General features: G+C 40.5%; 1 protein-coding gene across 1 annotated transcript in view; it reads left to right on the top strand.

Annotated features, from left to right (window-relative positions):
- The window catches only part of LOC146455507 (uncharacterized), a 64,625-nt gene extending 46,735 nt beyond the window's left edge, over window positions 1-17,890 (top strand). Inside the window, exons 32-45 of the mRNA XM_085094191.1 lie at window positions 160-468; window positions 922-1,090; window positions 2,039-2,442; window positions 2,784-3,350; window positions 3,918-4,475; window positions 5,231-5,485; window positions 6,057-6,380; window positions 7,278-7,847; window positions 8,287-8,850; window positions 9,180-9,454; window positions 11,359-11,644; window positions 12,280-12,623; window positions 13,384-13,630; window positions 17,722-17,890. Of these exons, the coding sequence (XP_084950317.1) occupies window positions 160-468; window positions 922-1,090; window positions 2,039-2,442; window positions 2,784-3,350; window positions 3,918-4,475; window positions 5,231-5,485; window positions 6,057-6,380; window positions 7,278-7,847; window positions 8,287-8,850; window positions 9,180-9,454; window positions 11,359-11,644; window positions 12,280-12,623; window positions 13,384-13,626 (4,868 nt within the window). The 3' untranslated portion in view covers window positions 13,627-13,630; window positions 17,722-17,890. The remainder of the gene's footprint in view (window positions 1-159; window positions 469-921; window positions 1,091-2,038; window positions 2,443-2,783; window positions 3,351-3,917; window positions 4,476-5,230; window positions 5,486-6,056; window positions 6,381-7,277; window positions 7,848-8,286; window positions 8,851-9,179; window positions 9,455-11,358; window positions 11,645-12,279; window positions 12,624-13,383; window positions 13,631-17,721) is intronic.
- The last annotated feature ends 2,924 nt before the right edge of the window (window positions 17,891-20,814 follow it).

Below are 20,814 nucleotides of genomic sequence, written 5' to 3'. Positions count from 1 at the left end.
TATTACATTTATAAAATTATATACGGTGGCCAAGACGATCTGATGATGTTCCAAAGGCTATTCTTTAAAAAAAAAACTTGAGAATCATATAGACTGGTTAAGACTTAGTGTGCTTAGCATATTAGACAGTCATTCATTCATTCATTTCCTTTTATTTAGGTAGTAGACGAATCGACCGTGCTCTTGATGAAGCCGCTGGTATCTTTAAACAAACTGATCCTTCCTCTTCCAAGATTCTTGTGCTGCTGACCTCAGGACGTCAGGCGCAGGAATCTGACGTAACACCATTTGATGTGGCTATTCAGCCGCTAAGAGACATGGGCACAGACACATATGTAATAGCGATTGGTAGCGAGCCAAGCACGAGAGAGCTTCGGCAATTAGTCTCCAAGGGAGAAGACCTGTTCCGCGTTCTTTTTGATGTCATGCAAAGTGAAGTTCCACGTATTATAGAACATATTAGGAAAGGTATATACGTACATAAATAGGGGATTTTTTAATAAACTAAGCCGAAGTTTCCATTTGGCTAATATTACCCAAACACAAGATCTACAAGTGATTCCTTTCCTACGTGTCAGTGAATATCAAGAAGTAATGTGTTTATTAGTTGCTGTTGTTGTTGTTGTTGTTGTTGTTGTTGTTGTTGTTGTTGTCGTTGCCGTTGTCGTTGTTGTTATTGTTGGTTGAATCTTTCTTTGCCTTTTTACTTCTTGTTTTTCTCCTCAAATTGAACTTCCCTTATTTATCTCAGATACAAGTTAGCCGTATAAAATCGTAGTAACAACGTTTAGGGAAAGGAATGCGTTTGCTATTAGCGGTATAGTTTTATGTCTTTAGAAAAAAATGGAAAAGGGTCGCGCCTCACTGCACGTGGAAATCATTACAAAAATGTTTTTAATCTGTTCTCATTTTCTTATTTAGAAAATCCAAGACCTGGGCCTGGAAACGACTTTGTGTTTTTGATGGACTCATCATTAGATGTGACTCGGTTGGACTTTACTCGCGAAATCCTCTTTGTGAAGACTTTAGCTAGGGAACTAAGCGTCTCACTATCCATTTTCAATGCGGCCGTTGTCGCATACGGAAACAGGTAAAAATGATTTTGTCCTTTATTAATAGATAGCGAACATTCAGCAGTGTTTTGATGCTGTTGACACGCTAAATCACAGTTCACAAGTGAAAATAGGTGGTTTGCAACCAATCCCTGGATATCCAAAAAGACCATGGCATGGCAGCCACGTTGGATGACAAAACAAAAGGTTCTGTCATCCAGCATGGCTGCCACATACTTGTCCTTTGGATCTCTAGGGATTGGTTGCACTCAGGATCTCTTGGAGTACTGGGGTTATATGAATTTGACTTTTTGCCGGTACCTGTAGAAAAATTGAGTACCGGAAGTTGAAACACGGGCACTACCTCCAAGAGCAGTGACAAAGAACTTTTTCTTGAACACGAAATTGCTCTTAGAGCAGCAGGAGGAAAAAAATAAGTTATTTTTCAGAAGAGGAAAAAATATAATCACTTTTTAGCGATTTCTTCAAAATGCAATCCTTTTCCATTCTAGCCATCTGCAGCAAAAGTAACTAATATTAGTTTCTGAGCACTAGTAGAGTAATTGTTAAAAAATCTGTACTGGAATTATTTTAACGTTTCCATCAAAACAAATATATTTTTTGCCATTCAGTCAAGGTGGCGCTAAAAATAGGTGACACTAGCCGTCCAAATTGTGAAGAGAATAATACAACCCGAGGCACCTTCTATATGCTGATGTCCGATCTCACCTCTCTAGTTCCTCCTCAATTCATCTACTAGCACCAAGCGAGGGCAAGTGACACCAGATATCGCCAAGAAGCAGTGCTCCTCCCTAGTCATAGCAAACCACTGAGTATAAAGCTAGTTAAATGTTTTTAAATTATAAGTTAACGATACTTATTATCAAAAAATATTTTTTACGAAAAATCCAAGACGGTTGCCAGTCACTTGGGTTATACCTGGGTTGGCGTTCTAAGGGTTAAGTTTTTCTGATGTTGGTTTTCAGGCATACTCCAGTAGTGCGCTTCGGTAGTTACAGTTCCTTGCCAGAGTTCTACTCTGCAGTAGATTCCAGTGTTTACCAGGGTGGAGCACGAAGGATGGATAGAGTGCTTGAAGCGGCCTCTACAATGCTGTCTTCAAGGAAGCCAGACTCGCGGAAAACAGTAATCCTGTTAACTGGAGGTCGTAACTCTCAAGAAGCAGGGCCTAACTCTCTAGGAAGATCGGTGCAAAGGCTAAGGGAAATGGGAGCAAAGGTTATCGTCATGGCATTTGGAAGTCTTTACGATGTGCAAGAGCTTCTTCCGATTGTTCGCCAACAACAAGACATTCACCCAGTGCCAGGGGCGAATGACCTTGTTCCTTATGTGAACTTGATAGCTACGTACATCACGTTGGGTCCCTCAGGTGAGGGTTCTTTAAGCCCCCCCCCCCCCCCCCTTCCCCATCCCCTCTCCCACTGCCGGTAATTTTTCTGTTCCTCTCATGACATGAGATCTTTTGTCCTCGTGTTGTACAAATTTTTAGGAAATTGAAAAGACAAGTTCTACTACAGCTGCTTTTAAATCTCTAAATTCCTACGATCACCTAATAACATTGTTGTTGTTGTTGTTGTTGTTGTTGTTTTTTTGGTTTTTGTTTTTGTTTTCTTTTGTTTATGTTTTTGGGGGGGTTATTTGTTGTTTGTTTGAGTGCTCAAACTAACAAGCCTGGTCTTTTTATAATTTCCCCTCTTTTCGGTACTATAGATCACGATGAACAACCTGAAATGGAAGCTGATGTTCTGTTTGTAATCGACTCTTCATATGAAGTCAGCCAAGACGACTACAAGAGCGAAAAAGACTTCATCAAATCGCTTCTTCGAAGCCTCAACATGTCATCGGACAGCTCCCGAGCAGCATTAATCACATTTGGAGATAGCGCCTCGCTTGTTTCCAGATTTACCGGTCTACAGAGCCTTGAAGATTTCGAAAAATCCGTTGACAGCGCATCATATATTGGTGGTGACAGAAGGATTGACAAAGCCTTTAAAATGGTAGCGCGAGTATTGAATGAGGCAGGGACAACATCTTCAAAAGTTGTGATCTTCCTCACTGGAGGAAAACAAGCTAGTAGTGGAGGGACGCTAGACGATGCCGTGGAGCCTCTTCGTCAATCTGGCGCCAAAACGTTTGTTATCGCCATTGGGAAGCGTCCAGATGTCCAGGAGCTGAGACCTTTCGTTGCGTCACCAAAGGATGTTATTACTGTTGTTTCATTTAAAGATCTGGTCTCTCAGACTAAACAAGTAGCAAGTCATATAAGCGGGAATGCAGGTGAGAAACCACAGTTCGTTTTCCTTTTTGGTCTCGGGACAACTAAAGAGTCAGTGTCACGATGATTTTACTGTATTGTGGTCAACATTGCCCAAACACTTGACACAATACAGTTTCTTAAATACGAAATTGCTCTCAGAACGCCGGGAGAAATATCGTAGGTGATTTCTCTACGGAAGAACAAATTATAATGAACTTTTAGCAATTTTTCTAATAATGAGAAGACAGTCCAAGCAGATATGGTTTAACCTTTAACCTTTTTAAGTCTCAACAGTCACCAACATTTAATTTCTCCTTACAATATCACTACTTTATCAAGCTTTCATATTATGAGAATAAAGCAAATGATCAAAAAAGATAAGTGAATTCTCCCAACTTGTACCATGAGAATCATATGGAGTGCATTAAGGAGGAAATGTATTTTGATATGAGGGCTTAGGCTGATTACCTTTGAAGAGGAAGAAAATGTCACCGCAAACTTAAGGTCAAACTCGAACTAAAACTCCTTCAAAGATTTCGCTGGGGCTGTGCATTCACAAAAACTTACGTTTTCATGTTTGTTTTCAGTTGCCCTACGACCAGAAAACATCGTAGACATTGTGTTCCTTGTGGATGCATCTAGTGGCGTTAACTCCATCAACTTTAGCAAAGAAAAATCATTCGTGAAGTTTCTGGCCAAACGTGTAAATGTATCCCCTGGTAAATCTTACGCTGCTGTGATTGCCTACGGATCCTACTCAAAACTTAGCATTGATTTCGATAGTTACGGAGACCTGGCTGCCTTTGAAAGGTTAGTGGACGGCATAGCTTACCTAGGTGGTGCTCGCAGAATAGACGAGGCCTTGGAAGCAGCGGTTGGTGCTCTGGAAAAATCACGCCCGACCATTCCTAAAATCGTAGTATTATTAACCTCTGGTCGTCAGCCTGTGGATGCGCCCTCCCTGGCGCAATCGGCAGGAAAGCTTCACTCACTTGGTGCCATATTGTACGTTGTGTCCATCGCTAATGATCTCGATCCGAAGTACTTTGAGGTTTTGGTGGAGGACAGTAAGCATGTGTCACGAGTGACTTCATTTGACGTGCTGAACAACGCCCTGTCTAAAGTGGTACGAGGAATCGAAGAAGGTAACAGTACAAGATTACAACTTTTCAATTTTTTTTAACCTGAGGGAGCTCAAAGTTTACTATCTTCCTGTTTGCAGCCATCAGGTTCTTAGATTACCGATTACGATAGTATGTAGAACATAGCGTAAACTTCATAATATAAGCACTGAGCTCGTATTTGTACAGCATTCAGGGAGGACTTTGGCGGGAAGGTTAAGAGGTGTTTACTTACAAGTTATTTTTTTCTTTGGCATTTTGAAATGGTTGAACCTGGTAATAAAAACAGCTTTAAAACTGAGCTGACAGTCTACTACAGACCCCAATCCATTGGTCTATTCACGGGAGGCCTTGTTGTCGAATGAATATTTGTCTCTGTTCCGCTTTTTGTGGGAGGGGAGGGGGTTTATTTCGAAGGGGCTGACATTCAGAAGTTTTCAGTATGTCACAGGGAAACTTTTTGTGGTTTGCAACAAGCTTGTAGCTCAGTAGCTAGATCATTCGACTGCCAGCGTTTGTCTTTGTTTGTAGTCTCATTCTCAAAGAAAATTATTCTTTTGGGAGGGGGGGGGGGTGGGAGGAATTTGGCCTTGCAACTATTGCATACAAGTTCGCCGCACTGGTCGGAGTTTAAACAGATAAATGTTGTAGTCAGTTACCAAAGAAAGTCACTCATTAGTCTGCCATTGCCTCGAAGATTGAAGAGAAAGATCTCGTTGTATTATCATTTGTTTGTAAGTCTTGTTTTTAACAAAGATTGTTTCATTTTTTAATGCTAGGTGTCGCCAGTCGCAAGCGCCTGAATGCTGACGTTGTGTTTTTGATGGATGCCTCCACTGCTGAGAACTCAAAGTATTTCCAAAGCCAGAAGGTCCTCATTAAATCAATGATGAAACACCTCGCTGCTTCAACAGACAACTTCCGCGCAAGTCTGATATTGTACAGCTCATCAACGGACGTGTTATCAGATCTAAGTTCTTACACTACACCCCAACGATTTGAAGCTACAGTAGATAGGGCAACGTATCTAAGAGGTATGTGGTGATTCCTAAGATACATACCAACCAAATGATATCCGGTTCTTTTAGTGGTAAATAGACCTTATGTAAAATTATGGAAATTTGATTGAAGATTTGATTTGATTTGATTTTTGAACTCAAGAACAGCTAAGGATTTCTATCTAGGTAAGTCAGATGCTATGAGTAATGAGACCCCAGTTTTAATGTAAAGTAAAGGGAACTGGTTGTGTAACGGTGTCAGGGAGTTGGAAGGTAACGAGTAAACTTCCCTTTTCCTGTCATTTAAAGTTTGGAAAACCCCTGAACATGTCTTCAACAAAAATCATCGCGAGGGAAACTGGCATCCTGGGAAGAAGGATCAAAGTGGCCATTGAGATACAGTGCCAGGACTCCACTTTCAATCGAGACAGCCGTTACCAACTACCAGTGGTCTTTTTGGACATTTGTCACGTGACCCACCACCTGCAGTCACGTCACATAAATTACCATTTCACTTATTTGAAAAAGATTCTGCGAAAGAATCGAAAGCTTGTGATGCTTTAAATAATTTAGATCCTGAAAGTGAATTTTGGGTCTCTTTCAAAAGGAATAAGACGCATCGATAAAGCCCTTGCTGCAGCGGTGCAACAACTATTACAATCGAGACCGTCAGCTGCCAAGATTGTTGTCCTGATAACCACCGGACGGCAGGCTCAGGTCGTTGGTATGACTCAACTAGACAGGGCCTCGCAACCTTTACGAGATGCTAACGCTAATATACTTGTAATTGGCATTGGGAAGCAGCCCGACATCCGCGATCTTAACCTCATCACCAAGAATCCGCAAGATGTCGAAATCATCCCATCGCCGGACGAAGTTGTCATCAACGTGCATGTGTTGGCAAGGCAACTGAGGGTGGATGCTAATGAAGGTAAGGGTTCAATTCTTCCTTTCTTTCTTTCTATTTTATCTTTTTCATGTTCTTTTGTGTTTGTTGCCGGCGAGAGGGTTTAAGCTGGCAATTCTGTGTTACCTCCTAATACAAAAGTAATTTTGCGCGCTTTATGACAATGCGGGAAAAGCAGATCTTAGCAAGGGCGAATGAAATCCAAAAAGAAGACTGGAGGTACTTGCGTTTTGTTCAGGAACAATCGAGCAATAATAATTTGAAAAAGCTTGAAATGTATAACAATGCAAGGCATTGAAGCTTTATTATCTCTAAAAAAAATACGTGATTGCCCCAAAACTTTTTGTGGATTCAATAGCCCTTGCTAAGATCCTCTTTTCCTCTGTAGTCATAAACGCACAAAAATACCGGTGAATTAGTAGGCACCGTCCTTAGCAAATCAGCGTTTCTCGGACCATCTCGCGATGCGCAGAACGTATGCGCAGTAGCAAAACGAGGCACCGTCGTCAAGTAGCTGACTTTTTTGAACAATTTTCCTTGGTGACTAGTGACTAGTCTCACTGACGTATGGGTGGAGTAGCAAAAGACCTATCCCGGTAACCATCCGATACAAGTTCAATTCAGTTTGAATGACTTGTACAATAAATGCCCCGTGTACCATCCGACTTTTTTGGCCAGAATAGACAAGTAAATTCTGAATTTTTTGAAATGGTTACAATTGAGAGGCTTTGCATTGTCGGTTTAATGACAGCAATGATATTTGAAGATCACAAACTGTAAATATCCCGTTGTTTCGCCCAAAAATTACGAAGAAGTTTTGCTTCTCATTACAGAATCATTACAGAGTCAAATATTCTACGGTGTGTACACTGTATAATCTTTTCTAATCATACACTTGCAACGACACTTATTTCCTTCTAGGAAAATTGACCGCGCTTATTCCCAGGGCAGACCTAATCTTCCTACTGGACTCGTCCGATGACGTCACACCGACTGTTTTCAAACAGCAAAAAGACTTCATCAAATCAGTCGTCGGACAATTCCCGATAGCGCCGAACAAAACCCGAGCAGCTGCCATAAGATACAGCTCATTGGCAAGTTCTGTCATCAACTTAAACACCTTTGACAACCTCCCCGATTTAGTGACGGGCATTGAGAACGTTCGATCGTTCCCCGGTGGAAGACGTCTTGACGCTGCCCTCAAAGAAGCCACCAAAGTGCGAGAGACTGCACGCCCAAATGTCCCTACCTATGTCATTGTACTGACAACTGGCCGTCAAGTGGTTACACCCGTTTCTACACCGCTTGACAGGGCCGTCCAGCCATTATTTGACTCCAAGGCGCGTGTGATTGTGGTGGGCATCGGTTCTCAAACTGACGACAGAGAATTGCGTTCCATGGCAGAGCGAGATGGAGATGTGTTTAGGCTTCTTCCTACTGAATTGCAGATTCAAGCTCCTTTGTTTGTTGTTTACATGGCGTCTCTAGCTGGTAAGAGGATTCCCATAGATTTAGAAACCCGTTTGTAATCCTCATGGTCAAGATTAATAGCCTTCCCACTGATAAATGTTTTCAGACTTCGATCACATGAGAGAAAGTTTCATGTTTGTAGCTGGAAAAGGGTTGCGTTTTTTTACTGTAACTCCGCAGACTTTTTTATTTTATCTGTTTTTCTTTGGCTTTTGTTCAATTGGTCGTTTTTATTGCTTATATTCTTACTCCGCTTGTTTCTTTACATTGTCAGTTTGTTAGGTGGTTGCTTCGTTAATAAATTGGGAAAATATGTGCTAATTTTATCTTTTTCTTTTCAGTTGTTTATTCATTGTTTATTTATTTGATATTGTTGTTGTTATTGTTGTTGTTATTGTTGAAGTTGATGTTTTACTGTTATTTAATTGCTACTTTTCGTGTTTTTACCAATTTTACGCAGGTGCGCCTCTGCCAAGAGATTTCAAAGGAGACTTTCTTTTCCTGGTCGACTCTTCTCAAACCATCAGCAAGGAGAAGTTCCAGAGAGAACTCGACTTCATCAAAGCGTTCGCGCGCATGCTCGACATCTCCGCCGACAAGTCACGTGTCAGCGTTGTATCGTTCGGTAGCACTCCAGCTCCTCCTAGTATTCGCTTTGAAGACTACACAAACATGGAGACGTTATTGAGAGCGGTTGACGTCGTTCCTTACATAGGAGGACAAAAGCGCCTGGATACGGCGTTACTCTTTGCTGCACGAGTCTTATCTAAAAGCAGACCAGACGCTGCCAAGTTTTTGTTAGTGGTAACGGACGGAAAGCAACCCCTTGGTGACGAATCACTCGGTGCAGCCGCCAAACCTCTTCATGAAATCGGTGTGAAAGTTAATGTCATTGGCGCTGGCGAGAATGTCGATATGGAGGAGCTTGGTAAAATTACGTCAAGGCCTGACGACTTGTTTCACTCGAGGACGTTTGACGTGTTGGTTAGGCAAGTTCCTGTGGTCTATGAACGAATAATTTCTGGTAAGTGACTTAAATATCATGGTTGTTATTTTCGAGGTGTTGTGAAAAGTCAAGTATTTCGATCAGTCGAAAACATTAGGTTTCATCAGCTTCTCTTCTGTCACTACTCTACTGTTAAGTTGTGTCATGCAAATCAACAACCCCCTCACATTTCTCCTCGGTTGATTGATTTGTGCGGTATAATTTTCGTGATTCTCGTTTTAGATCTTAAGCATGTTTATTACAAGTTGCCCCTCGATTGGTTTTTAATTTGATTGCAATATGGCACACTTACACTTGAGTTTGCTTTCGAGTTCTCTTGTCATGACATTTCTTGTTTTTTCATTAAGTTGGAGGCAAACCCCAATACAAGGAACGACATGGCCTGTTCCTTGTGGACTCCTCAGGATATCGTAGTCCCAGTGAGTTCGCAGCGCAGATCGCCTTCATCAAGTCCATTGCTAAGCGTCTTGATGTGTCCGCCAATGGGACTCGTGCTGGAGTCATTTTGTACCACACTCGACCGCAACTGAGTATAGGATTAAATGAAGACAACACATTGCCCGAGTTTTACGCTTTACTTGATGGTCTCTCACGGCAAGGAGGAGAACGTGAACTTCATAAGGTAAAAAATTAAAACTAGATCATTGTAAAATGCAATTCCAGGGATTTGATTGGCTCAGCGGCCACGGTATATGAGCCATTATACGATATCCAAGAAACAGAGACCATTAAATCGTCTTCTGGTTATTCTTGCAAAGCAAAATCAGTAAGATCTCACTTACGCTTGTTGGATATGCAGGGCCGTAGCTAGCATGAGGCAAGACGAGGCAGTTGCCTCGTCTTGATTTTGGCCTTTTTCTCTTTTTGGAAGAAACTTTTAATTGAGAAAATAATCCCTATAAAAAAAATGGATTGGTTAAGATAAAACCAGCTAATATAAGGTGGATGAATTGAGGGGAAAAGCATTTTAGGGAGGTTAAATCGTTTCATGTGAACTATGAGTAGCGGTTTTTCAAATGATTTACGGTTACAGAGGCCATTAAGAAGACGTATCGTGACATAACCGTGATAGGCCGCGTGACATCAAAGGTCACCATTATTCCCGTATCTTATCTGCCATGGCTGAGAGTCGGTGTGGGAGCATTCTTTACTTATGCAACTGTCGTAAAAGAACAAAATGTCGTTTGCAGTGCTGGCAATCGATTTATTGCAAACACTTTAATACATGTATTGAACGTTTGAGCGAAAAGAAAATGTAAAAGAATAGGCTTTAAAAGATTTGTTGATCAATCCTTTCTCATTTATAATGGCCCTTAAAAGAGCCGTTTGCATTTGGTTGGCGTGAGAGAGGCATTTCAAAACTCTTGACGGAGCTCGCACAGGTTTGCATCTAGAACATCCATACTGTCTACCATTGAGGTGATGTTGTCTCTCTGGCCACAGACGGATTGCCTTAGCTTTCAGTAAAGAAAAAACGGCGGGCAAAAAACTTTCACTTTTCTTACTGTTAAGGGAGAAGTTTACTACTCTTTATCGTTAAAGATATTGACTTCTTAGTCCTACAAGTATAAGAGATGGCAATATTATGACATGGCTGTATCAAAGTTGAAGAACATAAGCAAGAGTGTATCGAAACAGATAATTGATAAGACTTCTCCTAATTATCTAAAGTATAAAATCCATAAACGTTGGGTACTCTCGTGGATTCATTTTATTGTTATAATACGTGATATAACATTTCAATGCTTTAAAATGCAGATGGTCATTAACTTGGCACCAGCATCGCTAAGCAATAAAAAAGTGAACTTCTACACTTGCCCAAGATTGAGTTTTCTGAAGAAAAATGCCGCGGAAAATGCTTACAAGAGCATTTCTGAGCCTCTAGATTTCAAAATTTTCTGGGGGGCATGCCCCCAGACGCCCGTAGCGGCTCGCGCCTTCGGCGCTCGAAACTTGCCTCGTCTCGTTCTGAAGTCTGGCTACGGCCCTGAATATGGGCGTGAAGTTGATTATCATATCCAACGCGTGCTCATGGAATACAGGTAATTGTTAATTATGACTGCTAGGGCGGGGGACAAAATTTCTCTTCTGGTGGGCGTGGTTCAAATATTTTTTTAAGTGCTTTGAACAAATTGTTATCTTTTTTACAATATCTAATGGTCATGTGTATTTTTAAAAGATTAAACGTGCCTCGAAGAGTGTCACGTAGAGAGCCCATCCTCTGGAATTTAAATCCTTAAAATTACACGGTATTAGAAATTTAAGATTGAAGAGATTAGATATTTATTAAATGGTATTAAATTCTTTCGTCAAGTTTTGCAACTGAAAACTAAATTAAATCCTCGCCCCTAAAACGTCCTAAAAATAATAATAAAAAAATTGAAATGGGAATTTCAGTGGATTCCACGGAGTGGCTCTTCTATCCACTGTTTCCAGGTCGAATTGGAAGAGAGCGTACAAACTTTCTTTTACCGTTTCTCCTCTTATTTGTGACCATTTATTATATTATTATTTGTTTTTTGTAAGGCATTGACATTAGCTGGAGAAACTCTCAAAACGTCGCCTGAAGCCATACCAAAGTTTGTGGTCGTATTTGTGGACGGTTTGCAATATTTATCAAATGGACAAACCTTATTGCGTGATGCTGTCCGCCCTCTTCACGCGCTTGGAGTTACTGTATATGTAGTGGGGATTGGAAACAGGCTTAACCGGCAAGAACTTGAGGCTATGGTGCAGAATTCTGAACACATATTTACTGTATCGGATTATGCCGAGTTGCTGCGACATGTTGGGTCTATTTCGGACCTTATAGGTACGAGACTTCAATTATACTTATACGTTCTACTGCTTTTAGATGCAACTGAATGAGAAGTGAAGTCATTGGTCTTGGAACTAGCTGGTTGACTGAATATCTGAGTAACTGACTGACTCGCTGACTCGCCAACTTACTGATTGTCTGGACGAGCGAGCGGGCGGACAAACGAACAACAAACCAATGGCGACGACGAACGAAAGCGCTTATTGCCTGTGTGACTCACTAACTCACTGAGCGACTGACGGGCTGACTGACTGACTGACTGACTGACTGGCTGATTGACTGACTGACTGACTGACTGACTGACTGACTGACTGACTGACTGACTGACGGACTGACTGATTGGCTTGCTGGCTGGATGACTGACTGACTGACTGACTGAACGAGCGAACGAACGAACTAACGAATGAATGAACGAATGAATGAATGACGACTGACTGACTGACTGACTGACTGACTTAGCAAACCAAACAAGTGAAAGAGCTCATTGACTTTAAAAACAGATCTTGACGTTGACTTATAGATTCAATTTCTTAAACGATTTGAGTCGTTTAATCAAGTCTAATGTGAGGGTATGTGAGGGTGGGTGGCATTGTCCATCATAATTGTTTTTACGCACTTGTTCCCGACAGATCTCACCATAGCAGCTCCTTGTAAAGGGATCCTAGATGTGGGATTTGTAGTAGATGCTTCTGGGAGCGTGGGACTGGACAACTTTTCCAGAGAGAAGAATTTCGTGAAGCTCGTGTCCAGGCGCCTCGCCGATTCCTCGCCAGAGACCAGGTTGGGTCTGATAAGCTTCAGTGACACTCCGAAACTATTCGTCGATTTTGATGACTTCAGGCGGATGACTTTTGACAGGTTCCAGACAATTGTAGACGAACTACCGTTTCAGGGAGGAAGATCGAGAATAGACCACGCTTTGCAAGCGGCATCAAAGGATCTCTTCATTAACAAACGAAGAGGAGTCCCTCGGGTAGGTTTTAGAGTAAACACATATGGGGGTAAATCATGATCGTTTAGAACTGTTTTGTGATAAAATTAGAGAGATTTAGAAATACGTTTATGGCAAACGATAAAATGCAGATATGAGCACATGACAATGTTTACCCTATATTTGCCGCTCGCTGCTTTCAGTTTCTCAGTAAAATTGTGTAGTTTTGCGTTTTCGTGAATGCACGCATGCGCAATGAACGAGTTATCGTAATGTGGGGTAAATGTCACTCGGTCGATCTGTCGTAAACTTTCACGCATGCGCAATGAAATAGTTATCGTAATATGGAGGAAATGTCACTCGGTCGTTGGTCGTAAACTTTCAAATGTGGGGTACTCTCACGGCTCGCTTTAGGTTCTCCTCACCTTCAATTATATAAATTCACGTTTTTTGGAGTTCGAAATTAAAAGAAATAGGAACACTCGACGGATGTATATATACGATCTTCGTATATTTATATTTTGGTGAGCATCTTTTTTGGTACGGTGGATTATGAGGGACGGTCTACGTAAAAGCCCAGTGAGACTATCATTCATCCGACTTGAGAAGAGGAGGTAAACACAGTCGATTTTTTTTTTTTTTTTTTTTTTTTTTTTAATTTTTGCCATGTAGCCCTAATGTTATTTTACCAGGGAGCTCACGTCACCATAATATTATTCAGTAAGGCCCTACAGGCTAGTGGGGCCATGTTCCAAATGTGTCTTATTTGATCTTTCAGTTTACACTGTTTTTCTTCTCATAGGTCCTCGTCCTTGTCTCGGACGGACGACAGTCCAAGGATCCCGGATATATCCCGCTCCACCGCGCCGTTAAGCCATTGCAGGGTCAACAGGTTAAGGTGCTAGCAGTTCGCTTCGGAGAAAATGTTCAAAATAGGGACTTGGAGACTGTCACTGGAAGCGCCGATAACATTATCTCTGAAAAGGAGTTTGATGACATCGACAGGTTACAAAGGGAGCTCGTGTCGAAGGCCTGTAATATCTAGAGAGGTAGGAAAGTTTATTTTACTGAAGCATTAACCTTAACCTCTGAGGAATTGATCCTCGAAAGCAACGACTGCGTCAGAAAAGAGTGAATACGTATTTCTGCACGGCTGATCACACCTTACTTGAGCTATAAATAAAGAGCGCTTTTCTTGAGTTTAGTTAAACCAAAAGTAATAACTCTGGCCAATCTCACAACATACGCATAGAGCGCAACGGACTTCTTGGAAATCCAAGTTATTGTATGTAACCGGCGCCAAGCGCGGGAAAACGCGCGCGAGCAAGTAACAATTGGATATGGTTTTTCTACTCATTGGGACGCGCGATTTACACTGGATACTCAACTCAAAACTGCACAATATCGTCTTAACTGATCAAACATTTCGCTTCCTGTGATTGGTCAAAATGCATCACGTGACCCAATATGGCCCAACCGACTGACACTGGGAAATACGGAACTGCGAAACGTGTACTGATATTTGTCCACGGACATTATCAGCTCCTAGAAGCGAACAGATTTCCGAGATCGAAGCTCGAGGAAAATTGTTCGCTTCTATTTGGTTCTCCAAATGCTGGTCTTATTTCAGACTAGAATACAATGTACACGCTCTGATTGTTGTCTTAAAAACAATACCAATTAGGCCATGCTTAAGTAGCACAAGACCCCGCGGGTTTTTCTCAGAGACTGTGCCGGCTAGTTATCCAAACCCTGATCCTATTTCAAACCATAATATGTGATTTTTCAAAACACGTTTTCAGACCCAGCAGCTCTAGCCTATTCTCACTCTTGACCTGTGAAATTTTTCAGACCCTGTTTTTAAAGTCTTTACCTATTTTCAGACTTTATACTAAAATGGTTAAAACCTCTACCGGTAAATTCTCAGACAAACACACAATGACTCTAGAGTCATACAACAACTTTAGGAGGCACATACTAATTAAGGTTGTATAAGATAGTTCTCCGCCGGACCAAAACCACACTCAATTCCTGGTCAAAAAGCTCTGAAACCATACTCTTCTGGGCAACACTGCGTCTATGTATATGTAGTTAAGCATTGGGAGGGGGAGGAACGGGTCCCAGGAACAAAATAGTAGGGATGAAAAATTTTGTCACCTTGTTATGTCGGATTATTTTTTTTATTAGCTTTTGAGCAACGTGGGTGAGGGTATAATACTTAGATCGCATTTTCATGTAAATTGGATTATTCTATTTCTGTCGCTCGCACGGAAAACCAAATTGAAGTTTTGCAATCCATCCAAAGGTTGTCATGTCTGGTATCAATTCAAATATATATTCCGCGTATAAATTCCGTGCTTTTATTTTTCTCAGTCGCTTGTTTCCTTAATGGCTTAGAAACATGCCAATTCAAGAAACAGAAAAACGTAACGTGACCAGGATATCACGTACCTCTTCAAAGTAAACTTACGGGAATGCACTATTCGGTAACGGTAGCATTCTTGAAAAATTATTTAAACAATCCCGGAAGAGGTCTTAACCTCCAATCTTCGTTAAACGGCTTGGAAATAAAACCGCCGAAAATAGTACTGGGTTACCAACCAAAGCTGGCAACGGAACCTTTAACGCCTACTTAAAAATGATAACAATCTAAATTTTACAAGCGATTAATACTTTAAACCCCGATAAATAAATAAATTAAATTAATAAATAAACACGTTATTTGAACAGGGTAGCCAGAATCACACTGATTAATTTTCATCGAGGCCTTGTAAAAACAAATATAACAAACTCAGAAATTTCGTAACAATCCCATCTGGCAGGGAGGCATACAAGTTGCCTATTTACAAAGTGTGGCCGATGATTTCAGCAGGGCTACCTTAAAACAAATCCATCTCGTGATTGGAGAGGGAACTCGATTGCAGGGAGAATAAACATGGAAATTGGGGGTTGAAGGGTTAAGCTACCTAGAATGCTTCGGATTAAAGAAATTGTGTTATATTGAACTAATAACCGGTGCTTGTTTGTTTACTTTTTGAATTTAAACTCGGATATTCGAATTGATGACAATAATGGACGACCAGTGGGGATTAGAGAATGATCGACGTTCGTGATTTGGCAGGAAAGAGACACGCACCCAACGAGAATGTTTGCATTGAGCGAAATATTTAAAATATTGTTTCCTGTGCTAACGGAGTCAGATCTATTCGTATTCTTTAGCTGAAAATTCAAGTCACAAGAACGGATCTTACTCCCCGAATTTCTGAGCCGCCGTAGACCTTCCGAAAATGTTAGCTGACTTTTATTTTGTACTTTAAGCGACATATTTGCCCCTTTGAAAACACAAAGGATTAGTTTTCTATTGTTTCCGAAGTTTGAACTAGCATTGTCCTAAAGAAAACCGTCTAGTTTTTCAAATAATGTTTAAAAAACGAGCAGGAGTCAGTTTTATCGGGTTTAAAACCACGAGGCGCAGCCGAGTGGTTTTAGACCGGATAAAATACATGTTGCGAGTTTTTTGAACGGCTTCAAGAACATTTCTGGAAAAGCTTTCAATTATGTTTTTGTGAACGTTGGAAATTAGCATACGAGAAAAACACCGCTTACTAATGAGGAGTGTTTTATCAGCTGTCAAAGCACCGCATACTAATAAGGAGGAGGTTTATCGATATAAAGTCACTGCACGTGATGTATTATCGATCATTTGATAGGTCAGTGGGCTTATGAATTATTAACGAGTTTTTGAAGATGTGCTAAAGGAGATAGTTTGCCTAGAAGCACTGGGCCTGGCTTGGCGCGTGTTTCTCAAACTACCGAAAAGATTATTTTACATGCACAAAATTCATTACCAAAAATTCAAATTTTGATAAGTTTGAAAGCAAAATATTAAACGTTTTACAAGATTAAGAAACACATTGAGTTAAAAACAACCAGCAATCTGTAAAAAAAAAAAAAAAAAAAAAAAAAAAAAAAAAAAAAAAGAAGGATAAGAAAATTTGAGAATTTCACACCTGGCCTATAGCCGTCGAATGCCAGAACAGATTATGTGTCTCTAGAATTTAACGGGAACTGGAAGAACCTTCATACATTTTGGGTCGGAAATGAAGTTTGCGGTTGCAGGATGTGGACCATGGTAAATTGTTACCGTTGACTATGTGTTCTCTAACAAAGTTGATACGATGGCGAACTTTTGCAACAAACGCATTCTATAGAACTGTATCATGATAACAAATAATTAGCCATAAACTTACTCAGTTACTTCATATAATATATAGCAGGAAATTTTTGTAAAACTTTAAAACACGAGCAGCAGTGTTTTATCGGGATTTAAAACTACAAGGTGTAGCCGAGAGGTTTTAGACCCCGATAAAACACGTGCTGCGAGTTTTTTGAACGGCTTCAAAAACATTCCTGGAAAAGCGTGTGTCAAGAGAGTTATTAACAATGATGCTTTTGTAAACGTTGGAAATTAGCATACAAGAAAAACATTAAACACCGCATACTAATAAGGAGGAGGTTTTACCGGGGTTTAAAACCACTGCACATGATGTTTTATCGACCATTTGATAGGTCAATGAGCTTATGAATTATTAATAAAACAAAAAAAGTTTCGTTTTCAGGATCGAAAATTTATATTGAAACCCAAGCTTTCGATTCCGTCTAGGAATCTTTGTCAAGTAGTGTAGGACAACTGCAGTGGGTGACCACCTAAGGAACACGAGGCACGCGCTCGATCTTTCTTCCTCGTCAGTTGTTGTAAGGAAGAACGACACTTTCAAAAGAAGAATTAGAGAGGCTATTGAAATTCATTGCCAGGCTCCGACGTTGAATCGCGACGTTGGATACGAGCTCCTGCCAATCTACCGGGACGTTTTGTCACGTGATATTTTATCACCTTAATCATGTGACAAAACGTCCAACACCACTTGACAAAGATTCTGAGACGGAATCGAAAGCTTGTGTTTCAATATAAATTTCCGATCCTGAAAACGAAACTTTTTTGTTTGATACAATATAACAGGATCAAGGAACAACCTTTTTGAATTCTCTAACAATTATTAATGAGTTTTTGAATTGCTTATATATATATATATGCTCGTTCCCTGCAAGTATACAAGTTTGTTTGTGTTACATTTTTCAGGACCTTGGCGCAAGAGAGCTGAGATGGATGGAGAGAAACAGTCTTTACCATTAAGAGATCATACCGTGATGATCTCTGGCATTAACTTAAATATCTAAAATTCTCTTATTGTAGTTTTTGGTGTGTGTGTTGCATTAGCCATTCCTTATTAAAAGTACAAGAGCTCGCAGACTTCATTGTTTTTCATTAACCAACGGGCGGGAATACATGCAGGCTGGGGAACTTTATGAGTTCACTGGGAATTCATTAGAAGGCCGGTCTCAGCTATGTAAATTCCCAATATTGTATTGCCGTATCAAGCACGGGTTTATTTATGGTAAGCACCGATCGAATTTAAGGATTATCTCTTATTTTAGTCTGTAGGAAAAGCAACTGATTGAGAACACCTCTGTATTTCAACGTACAAGAGTTTAAGGGTGCGTTCGATTGACCCTATTCCGGAAAAAGAATACATGCAATGAAGACAAGAAATCCCCGATAACAGGTTTTTGGAGCAGGGGTTTCGTTTCAGGCCGGACGCCGGACGCAACCTCCGATTGTTTGACCTGTAACGTCCGGTAGTTCACACCCGGTTCACACAGTAGTTCACACACCAAATAATAATTTCTCTTCAGTGTGAAAATCACTAAGAGAGCCTCAGTAATGAAACTGATTGTCCTGATGAGTCATGCAACAACTGGACTCTCCAAAACTATTTTGATTACCATAGGTAAACCATCTGTCATATCCAGGATTATCCCACACTCTTTCCGATTGGAATCCGTTTTGGAATCTACCAAAAAAAACGGACAACTGCGCGCAAACTGTTAATTATAATTGCCAAATCAAATATTTCATGTTTTGTGAAAATTTTTTTTAATGCCTTAAAAGACCTTCCCAGTTAACCAATCCAGTCCAGGGAATGTAGGGAAATTGAATTTTAGAGAGTCCAATTTTAAAAAGGCCCCCGGAGAGGGCATGCCCTGGGATCCCCCTAGAAGTTCATGCCTACGGCACTCAACGTTCGCGCCTTTCGTGCTGAATCTGATCCGGTACATTAAAATGCTACCGAAAACCCTGCCGGAGTACAAAAAGGCTCTTAAATTATCGTTTATCAGCAAACGTTTGTAGAAATGTCTTCCAAATTTACTTAAAAAGAGAAATCTAACAGCTATTCCGCTTATTCTTATTCCGGAATACGGTCAATTGAACGCGACCTAACTTGAACCCCGGTGGAAACCCACCTCCAACAAGTCAGAACTCATAAACTTCTCGACCTCAGTATCCTTAGGTTTGCTAAGAAGAACTGGGGCGCTTTACATTTGGCCAAAATTTTTGGGTGGAAACCCGAAAACTTTCCGTGTCAAATGCAAAGGCTTGGCTATTTTCCATTCCGTTCCAAACTTGCAGTCTCATTGGTTGATCAAAGAAAAGCGTACTTGATGGCGCAATGATAACTCAAGACGACAACAAAATGGAAATGAACCGGTTAAACCGGTTTTGTCAAATGGAAAGCGCCCCTGGTATCGTTTCACTATTAAGTGGAAGAAGGTTTAAGCGAATGATCGATAAGCGTCTAAGAATCAGGCTGCAATCACAGCGAAATACATTGTTCTCCTAAACTATAATGAATCAAACGCAGATAAAGCCTCGGCTAGACAATCTGGAACGTCAAGTTGTTGGGAAACACGTCCAAGCGTTTATTCGGTGGCAATGTTAAGGGCACGTCTAAACCTACTTTTCAGCGCTTTGTTTTCAGCATTTAGCAAAAGAACAAGATTTTCATCGAAAGGCAAACATTCATCCAACATGTAGTTCTGCTAAGGGTTCGAACATTGCTAGACCAACAAATGTTCTATACGCAGCACTGATATTGCGCCTTTTAGCTTGAAGTCGGTAAGACGTCTAGCTTCTGTATTAGCCTGACCTTTTATTTTGGCAACAGTCACAAAGTCCCATGTTGTAATGAATTCCCTCGTATGTACACCTGGTCAAACTCTTGGCAGTAAACCAAGAAAAGGGACTAACTTCAGGTCATATTTTCAAAACAAAATCACAACCAGTTTGGATGATAATTGTACCCTGTAGGCAGAGCATTTTTCATTTTTCCGAAAAATTAAAGTTAGTCTGAAACTGCTAGCTTGGCTCGGACAAGTGATAAATTTGTTTCTGAAATAAGGTCTGGATTTCCACTGTGGCATAAATGTTGCATGCGCACGAACGTAAATGTAACTGACCTTAAGCAAGTAAATAATACACAAACGACTTGCATTTACTAGTTACACCGGCAGAAACCGTAGGCAACTCAGTATAAAAGCCAAATTTTGGTAGCGCCTCTAGCGTTAAGCCCTTTCAATCAGCCAGTTACTATAAAATTGCATTGGCAAAACTGTTACTGGTCTGGATACATTAACGAGTATTATACAGAAGGATGGATTTCCTGTTCAAAAGCTGATTAATTCGGCCGAAATTTAGCGTTTAGGTGAATATGTTTCGGTTCTCGTTCAGTATCCATCAACATTGCCAGTGATTGGTGAAGAGCCGGGTGAGGTATTTAATTGCTAGAGTTTGTTTTATGTTATTTTTTTTTTTTTTTTTTGGACATATTCCAGATATTCCAAAATCAGAATTCCTCGAAAAACTACTCAGGTATATCCTTCTTCTAAAACATTAACATGAATTCGATTCTTTACTTTGGCTATTTAGATATTTTTCGTTATTGTGCAACAGATACAACATAAATTTTTTTTCAGTGTATTCCTTTTGCAGAATACACAGAAAAACAAAACGCGCCTTTAGTCTTGAGTCCACCGAGAATGGGGGAACTTTCCTGGCATAAAGAAAAGAAAAAGAATCCTTCAAATAAAGGTACCAGAATCTCGTTGTGTGGGGGTTGTAGTCCTTCTGCGGCGCAGGTTATACTCACACTTGTTTTTCGCGTAGCCCTGCATTTGCATTTTTTTCCTACACTTTATTCAATATTTTTGATCTACCACTAGTTAAGACCACATGTGGTCAGACTTCATTTAAGTTCTCGGCTGCGAGTGTCTGGAACAAACTACCAAGAGAGTTACGTGAGCTAAGAACACTTGCACAGTTTAAGGTCAGAACATT

Source organism: Pavona decussata, unplaced genomic scaffold, assembly GCF_977016875.1.
Source record: "Pavona decussata unplaced genomic scaffold, jaPavDecu1.1 SCAFFOLD_273, whole genome shotgun sequence".
NCBI lineage: Eukaryota > Metazoa > Cnidaria > Anthozoa > Scleractinia > Agariciidae > Pavona > Pavona decussata.
The sequence above is the reverse complement of the archived record's forward strand: the minus strand, read 5'-3'. Positions and strand labels throughout refer to the sequence as shown.